Below are 8,249 nucleotides of genomic sequence, written 5' to 3' on the forward strand. Positions count from 1 at the left end.
CAGGGGGGAATGGTCACACTGTAATCCCTTCTCCTCCATTCTCTTCTCGGGATCTTGGGCATGCACGCACATGCTCCCAGCATGAGTTTTAAGCCACCGGGTCCAGGACGCAAACTGCGGTAGACTATGTGGGAGTCCAGCGACGTGCCATTACGCTAACTGCTGGTCCCCTAGAAGAGCCAAATTTTAAAGGATGGAAGGATAAAGCAGTTTATGTGCTGAGATTGCCCCTCCCATGACATTCAGGCCTATGGATTCCAGTGCCGACCTCTTCTTTTATGAGGCCACAGAGGAGGTGTTCACCCTCCACCGCGCACCACAAGTGACATCCGGCTCTGGGGAACACAAGTGTCTCTTGTCTCACACATGCTTCTCTCTAGATCTCTTCAGAGCTGACTTTTTAATTTTACTCATTTATTTTTAGGTTTTTGCCATAGGGTGTGTGCAAAGAGAGACAGCTGAGAAATCACTCCCTTGGGAGGATAGCCATGCCATCCCTTCTCCTCCATTCTCCTCTTGGGATTTTTGGCACACACACACACTCGTACCCAGTGTGATTTTCAGGCCACCAGCTCCAGAACTTGAACCATGGATTCAGCCATGTAGAATCCAGTGCCTTAACCTCCATGCCACCTTCTGGCCCTTTTTTTTTTTAATGAGTGCAGGGTTTAATCTATTTTCTCAGTGTTCTCCCAGAGCACCATTTTTAGATGTCTGTCACAGAAAAAGAGGTTAGCTACAGATCCTGGGAGCAGCCCTCTCATTTCATTACACACACCTGAGTGAACAAACTTGTGGGAGGACCCTGGGTGTGGGAGAGCTACAAAATAAAAAGACGTCACCTGGCTTTAGGAGGGTCAGCCGCTCTCTGCAGAGTCATGGTCATGCGCTGTCTGCATCGTTTGCCGTCACACTACTGTAAAGCAAAATATATGACAAGGGGAAACCACGCATTTTAATCTAGTTTGGGAAACACGTGGTGATGAATGTCTGCGTTTTTTAAAAATAGTTATTTGTTTAATTACATTTGTTGTTGTTATTTTAAAACTTGACCAGAATGAGACAGAAAGGGTAAGGGAGAAAGCAAGCTACCAGGTCCTGAACCTGAACCATGGTCGCTCATGTGGAAATCCAGCGCCTTTAACCACCACGCCACCTGCTGGCCCCAAATGTCTGCATTTTGTTCTTTTTATTTTTTTATTTATTTTTTTTTAATTTAATTATTTTGTTTAACTTTATTTTAATTTGACCAGAGAGGGACAGAGCAAGAGAGAGCAGGAAAGTGAGAAAGCAAGCCACCAGGTCTGCGACTTGAACTGTGGTTGGCCATGTGGGAGTCCAGCACCCTTAACCACCATGCCACCTGCTGGTCCCTGCATTTTGTTCTTTGATAGTTTGTAAAGTATTAGGGCTTCCTTTTCTAAATTATTTATTTATTTTTATTTAATTGCCAGAGTGTATATATGCTGCTCATCAGAGAAAGATAGAAGGAGAAAAGCAACCTCAAGTGAGGCTTAGTCATGCTGCAGTCACTTGTCTTCCATTTTTGCGTCCTGTGGGAATTTGAGACATGCATACACACACACCTTGTGTGTTTTTAAAACCTCCGGGGCCAGCTCTGGAGCTTTGGCTTTTTTTTTTTTTTTTTTTTTTGGAGAGGTTTTCGCTATAGGGCGCGTGCGCTCGCCAGACAGACAGAGACATAGAGACAGAAAGTGAGAAATCACCCCCCAGGGGGGATGGTCACGCCGCAATCCCTTCTCCTCCATTCTCCTCTCGGGATCTTGGGGACGCACGCACACGCGCCTGGCGTGAGATTTAAGCCACCGGGTCCGAGACGCAAACCGCAGTCGACTATGTGGGAGTCCAGCGACATAGCCATTACGCTAACTGCTGGTTCCCTGGAGCTTTGTTTTCATCTTAGGTCTTGAAGTCTTTTTATTATTGGCTTTGTTTGACTGTGAGGCCTTCCTGTGTTGCAAGTCTGAAGGGCCCTTGTTATCTTTGGGTCTTTAAGGTACCATGTGTTTTACTCGTGCTCTTTTTTTTTTTTTTTTTTTTTTTCCCCACACCAGCCACATTTCAGGTCAGCAACAGCCATCATTCAGGTTGAAGACCAGAATACAGGTGCAATTGAGAACATTATAGTTGAAGTAAAAAAAGAGCCAGACACAGAGCCTGCAGAAGGGGAGGAAGAGGAGGCACAGCCAGCCGCCACAGACGCTCCCAACGGAGACCTCACGCCTGAGATGATCCTCAGCATGATGGACCGGTGATGGCGGGGCCTTGCTCCCTGCCAGGACTGCTCTGGGCTGTGTTTAAACGGCCCACATCTTAATTTTTCTTCCTTCTTTCTTCTTCTGGCTTTGGGAAAAGCATCATTTTACACCATTTTACCAAACATACTGAGAACGAAAACTTCAAGGATGATGTTAGAAAAATGTGATTTAACTAGGACTTGCTGTTTGATATTAGCAAATCATGGAATGTTCTGAGTCCCTGAGGTTTACTGTGAAGTGCTGAGGACAGTGTTGACGCCTAACTGGTTTTCTTAGATGGAAACAGAGACATTGATCCCTCTCTCAATATGGTAAACCACTCCAGAATGGCCACCGGGTTTCCCAGAGTTCTATGGTCTTCTTCCCAAGAGAGTTTTTAATTGTAAATGCAGACTTGGGAAGGACTTAGACTTTTAAACTTTTTCGCTTTTGCTTTTCCCTGACTCCCTTTGCCTGGAGTCAGCTGCACACCAGTAGTATGGCATGCTACGATTGGTTTCTGTCCCGAAAGCTTTGCCTCTTTCTTGGCAGAGTTTCTGGTATGGTCAAGCTTGTAAATAACTTTTTTTACATTTTAATCTTTTCCATTAATTAAGAAGTCGAAAAGAAGTGCAGTGTAAGAAAACCCAGCATTTTAATTACTTGCAAATTAAGTTACCACAGACTCTGTACCGTGTAAATGTTGACGAGGAATTGGATCGCAATCATGTAGCAGAACGGCACCCAGACTGCTGCCCGCTAGCGATGGACACCCACATGGAAGACCGTGATTCCCAGCCCAGGGAGCCAGCATTTGAACCTTGTACAATTAACTTTCAGTTATGATTTCCCATCGACATTTTCTTTGCTCAATTTATAGCTGAATGTTGTGTTTTACGAATTCTCTGTTGAAGCAGAAGGGTGATTATGAGTGGGTCACAGCAGCCCTGACAAGCTGGGCCAGGAAATTTCACTCGGTCGGTAATTTAAACTTTGGATCTTCAAAAACAAAACAAAACAAAAAACAATAATAATGTGAAGCAAAACCAACTAAAAAGTGATTCTTGCACATGAACTGTGTCACATGTTTAAAATGTATTTTTTAGAGAGCTTCAGTCTTGCTGATTTCAAACACTTTTTCTTCTGTGTATTGCTTTTAAGAGAGCCATCAGTTAGCTATCAGATTCTAGGTTGATGCATTTTGTACTTAGCTGTACCGTGTGATATTTTTCATTATTTTAGGACGCCAACATGAGACCTGTAATAAAATATGTAATGGGGTTGAAAGCTGGGGAGGAGGATCTACTGCTGTACAGCTAATAAATCATAACGGATTAACAAGTGCTCCAAAGACTCCATCTTACATAATTCTTGTCTACTGGGGGACCCAGAGGAGCCTGCATGTGAGGCTCCAGGCCATGCAGGCCTCTACCCTTCAGAGGCAGGTTCTGCTCTCCAAGTTGAAACTTCCTCTCTAGCAGATGGAAGCAGGTGTTCTTGGCAGATGACAAGGTAGTCACCGCATTCAGCTGCGAGTTGTAACTCCTCCAAAGTGTATGTGAGTAGAGTTGAGTGTCTAGACAGCTACCAGCCTCTGTGAGCTACCTTAGAGGGAGTGTCCCATGCAGAACAGATGAGCCACAGAGCTGTGTAGAGTTGAAGGAGGGCTGGGATCAGTACCCAGGGCTCTGCCAGGTAGTGAAAAACAGAGAGGCTGGGTGCAGCTTGCCCTGGAGAAATTCATTTGAAACGGGAGACAGATGCACAATCACCAGGCTGTGAGGGAGACCCCCTACATGGTACTCCTGCTTGTCATCACCATAGGAAGACAGCTGGACAGGGAGCGGTGTCACATAGGAAACATGCATTCATGAGAAACCAGCATCTTGCTGTTGCTGTACATTTTTAGGCAGATTGGCAAACCCATGTCAAACGAAAGCATTAGCTACTGGGCTAGGCTTTTTATTTATTGTTTTAAAGAGAGATTTTTGTTTTCAGGCATGTGTGCTCACCAGAAACAAAAAAGCAAGAAATCAACCCCCAGGGGGGCTGGCCATGCTGCAATCCCTTCTCCATTCTCTTGGGATTTGGGGTATGCATGCACACATGTCCAGTGTGAGTTTTAGTTGCCGGGTCCTGGATTCAAACTGTGGTCATCTACGTAGGAGTCCAGCAACATAACCATTACACCATTTGCTGGTCCCTTTTGTTTTAATGAGACTTTTTTACTATAGGGCACATGCACTCACCGGAGACAGAGAAAGTGAGAAGTCACCCTCTCGGGGGGGATGGCCTGCAGTCCCTTCATTCTCCTCTTGGGATTTTGGGCACACATGCATGCACACATACCCAGCATTGAGTTTTAAGCAACTGGGTCCAGGTCTTCAACCATGGTTGACTACATGGGAGTCCAGCAACGAAACCACTATGGCATCTGCTGGGCCTTTTTCTGTTTTTCTGTTTTTTTGTTTTGTTTTTAAGAGAATTATTATTTTCTAAATCTGCTATAGGGCACATGTGCTTACCAGAGAAACAGAGAGAGAAAGCAAGCCACCAGTCCAGAACTCAAGCCATGGTTGGCCATGTACAAGTCCAGCGCCTCAGCCACCGTGCCACCTGCTGGCCCCTGACTAGTTTTTAACCAAAATTCCATCTTAACCGGATTTTTGTTTTGTTTTGTTTTAATTTGCCAGAGGGTGCATGACCTCACCAGAGAGGCAAAGTGAGAGAGCAACCTCCCACCACCATGAGGCAGGGACACACTGCAATCCCTTCTCCATTTTTCTCCTTTTGGGGATTTTGTGTATGCACACACATGTACACATCCCTGGCATATTCTTTTTAGAGATTTTTTGCTATAGGGTACATGTGCTTGCTGAAGAGACAGCGAGAAATCACCCCACCAGAGGAATGGCCACACCACAATCCCTTCTTTCTCCTCTCAGGATTTTGGGCACACACACACACATGCCTGGCGTGACTTTTGAGCCACCAGGTCCAGGACTCAAAATGTGGTCGACTGTGGGAGTCAAGTGATATAACCATTATGCCATCAGCTGGTCCCCTGGCATGTTTTTCAAGCTGCTGGGTTCAGGACTCAAACCATGTAGTCAGCCGTGTGGGATCCAGCTCCCTTAGCCACAAAGCAATGGTCTGGCCCCTGTTTTACCAGTTCTATTTTAAGAGGGTGCATGCACTCGCCAGAGAGACAGAAATAGAGAAGTAACCTCCAGGGGGGCAGGGGGGCAGGGGACATGGAATGGCCATACCTCAATCTCCTCCACTCCTTGGAACTTGGGCACACATGCTCAGAGTTTTGAGCCGCCAGGTCCAGGACTCGAACTGTGGTCCACTATGTGGGAGTCCAGCAACATAACCATTATGTCATCTGCTGGTCCCTGTTTTATGAGTTTTCAAAAAGAAGCAACGAACAGTATGTGCGTAGCTTTTGGCTGGCTTGTGCTGTCCTCGGAGTTGGGTCTCGGAAAGACAGGGCCCAGGAACTTGGAACTGAGCCATGCAGTCATTTTCTTGAACTGTAAGTGTTTATGGTCTCAGTCTGGCCATGGGCTAACCTGTGGGGGCCAGGGGACCCCCAGCCAGAATTGTTTCAATGGTTATATAACTTCTTTAAATTTTTAATAAGTTTAATAGAAAATATCCTGGCAGAGCAGTGAGGTCAGGTTTATCTGTATCTCAACATCACTTGTAATCTCTGATGGTATATATTCAATTCAAATGTTTAAAAGTGAATTTATTTGGCCTGGGAGGGGGCAAGAAAAGTGACATTCTGATGACCACTGAGCAGGAATCCTGTTGCGGTCCATGATACAACAATGGGACTCCCTTAAATACAAACTCTTCAGGAGCAGAAGCCAGTTCTTACCTGGCACTCCACCTAACAGAACTGGTGACAGTGAGTTCCAGAACCTTCCACAGCTCTCTTCCTTAGCGTTAACTCATCGTTGGTACTAGATTTAAAAACAATGTATTCCCTTCTCCACACCTGTCCACTGCTACCCAGCCCAGGAGGTGCAGTGGACAGGGCCAGGAGGTGCAGCTCCCCGGCCTCAGAGGGAGGCCCAGCCTCATCCTGTGCTACTCACAACAGGCGGGGCTGGCTCTTGGGTGAGCTTAGCATTTCCTGAGCGCCCACGGAGGAGCGGAGGAGCGTGCTGTCCAGAACACAGAGACAGGCTCCAACAAGCACAGGCCCCACTCTGAGTCACCCGCTTGTAGGAGCTGCATCCTGTGTTCAGTGGGTCTCTGCTCTCCGGTCGCACGGCCCTCCTGATTTCCATAGCGATCCTGGTCTCTTCTGCAGCCTGGCCTTGCCCTGCCAGTGTGGCCTCCAGGGCCCCGTGCCTCCAGGGCCCCTTTGGCAGTCACTCCCTCTCCACATTCTAAAGAAAAATCCCAGTGAGGTGGGTTTTCTACCTTTGTTTTGGAGGCCTGTGGTTGCCATGGTAGACTTGGCTGACCCGAGTGTTCACTGCCTGCCAGGCACTGTGTGATGCTTCCCGTCTCCATCCTTGAAAAGACACATGGGGGGGGGGGATGTTAAGCTAAAGCTCGTTTCCAAAAAGGAGCCGGAAGACCAGAGGCTAAGTCACTCAGGGTCCAAATCCGGCAGTCAGCCAGGAGAACCTGCGGGTCATCCACTTGGCCACTGTGTGAGACCTACTGAGCTGTCACCTACACCAGGGTGTGGGCTCTGCTCTTCCAGTCAGTCCGCTGGGGACTCCCGGCAGCCCTTAGCTCACTGCTTCCCCCTTTCTGCTTTTCAGACTTGGGTGGACCCCGCAAGTGGGAATTGAGATTTTGCTGGGGGCCGGGGTGTCATGACGAGATGATTCCACCATCTGTGAGGCCCCCAGGTGTTGTGGGTAGTTGGCAGGAAAAAAGCCAAGGAACTGCTGCCCAATGTGGCGTCTCTCCTGTGGTTGGGGTCACTTCTCCTCTGCCAGGCTGAGCAGTGGGCAGGGGACAAAACTCCTGTCAGTGGAATTTAGATGGTAGTAGAGTCTCCTGTAATCTCTGACTGCAAGACCTCCAGAAATGAGGTCCCCGTTTGTTTTTGTTTTTAGGTTTCTGCCAGAGGGTGCGTGCGTGCTCGCCAGTGAGAGCGAGAGAGCAAGAGAACGTGGAAAACCACCTCCCTGGGGAAGGCCACACTGATCCCTTCTCCAGTCTCGCACGATTTGGGGCACGCGTGCACACAGGCCCAGTGTGATACCCAAGCCGCTGCGACGACTCGGACAGCGATCGCCACGTGGGAGTCCAGCGACTCAACCGCCACCCTCCACGTGGGAGTCCAGCGCAGCAGCCTCTGGCTAGCAGGTGCCCGGCCCGTCGGAGGCCCCGGCCTTTGTTCACGAGTCGCTTCAGCCCTTCCTGAGGCTGTTTAGGCCTTACCTGAGCCCGAGACGGCTCCCTAGGACCCTTCCCCACACACCCCTTCAGGCCCTGACCCCTCCTGAACCTGATGGAACCTGGACCCTCGGCGGCAGAGAAGGGCGTCTGGGTCCTTCCGACGTTTTTCCCGCCCTTCCAAAGGTTTGTGGAGCCCTTGGGTCGCAGACTCAGCCACAGAGCAGGACCCCCGCTTCTGGGAACGACAGGCGCTCCTTGCCGAACGCACGCCTATTCCACCCGTCTCCTGGCTCAGGTCTGCGCCTGGGCCTCGGAGGGGGCGGCCCGGGGCGGCCGCAGGCATCCCCGGGCAGGCAGCGCCCCCTGGTGTTCCAGGCAGGAGCTGCGGGGCGGGGTGGAAGAAGAGGGAGAGGAATAGCTAGAGGCACGCGACACGCCGGACTCGCGGCACTTCCCGCCCCCTTGTCTACCTTGGCAGAGAAGTCCCGCGGGAGAAGGGCAGGGGACAGCTGGGACTCGGTTCCCCTCCCTCAGCCTTCACACGAGACCCCGGACGGGGCGGGGAGGGGCCTGGCTGGGGGCGGCCCGGCAGGAAGCGGCGGGTACCTTCCGCTGCAG

The 8,249-nt window shown here is 49.6% G+C and overlaps 1 protein-coding gene across 1 annotated transcript in view; it reads left to right on the forward strand.

Moving 5' to 3' along the window:
• CTCF (CCCTC-binding factor) overlaps window positions 1–3,596 on the forward strand; it is a 68,560-nt gene extending 64,964 nt beyond the window's left edge. Inside the window, exon 11 of the mRNA XM_006165225.3 lies at window positions 2,092–3,596. Within this exon, the coding sequence (XP_006165287.1) occupies window positions 2,092–2,276 (185 nt within the window). The 3' untranslated portion in view covers window positions 2,277–3,596. The remainder of the gene's footprint in view (window positions 1–2,091) is intronic.
• Window positions 3,597–8,249: the final 4,653 nt, after the last annotated feature.

The sequence above is a fragment of the Tupaia chinensis genome, unplaced genomic scaffold, assembly GCF_000334495.1.
Source record: "Tupaia chinensis unplaced genomic scaffold, TupChi_1.0 Scaffold143830_1, whole genome shotgun sequence".
NCBI lineage: Eukaryota > Metazoa > Chordata > Mammalia > Scandentia > Tupaiidae > Tupaia > Tupaia belangeri.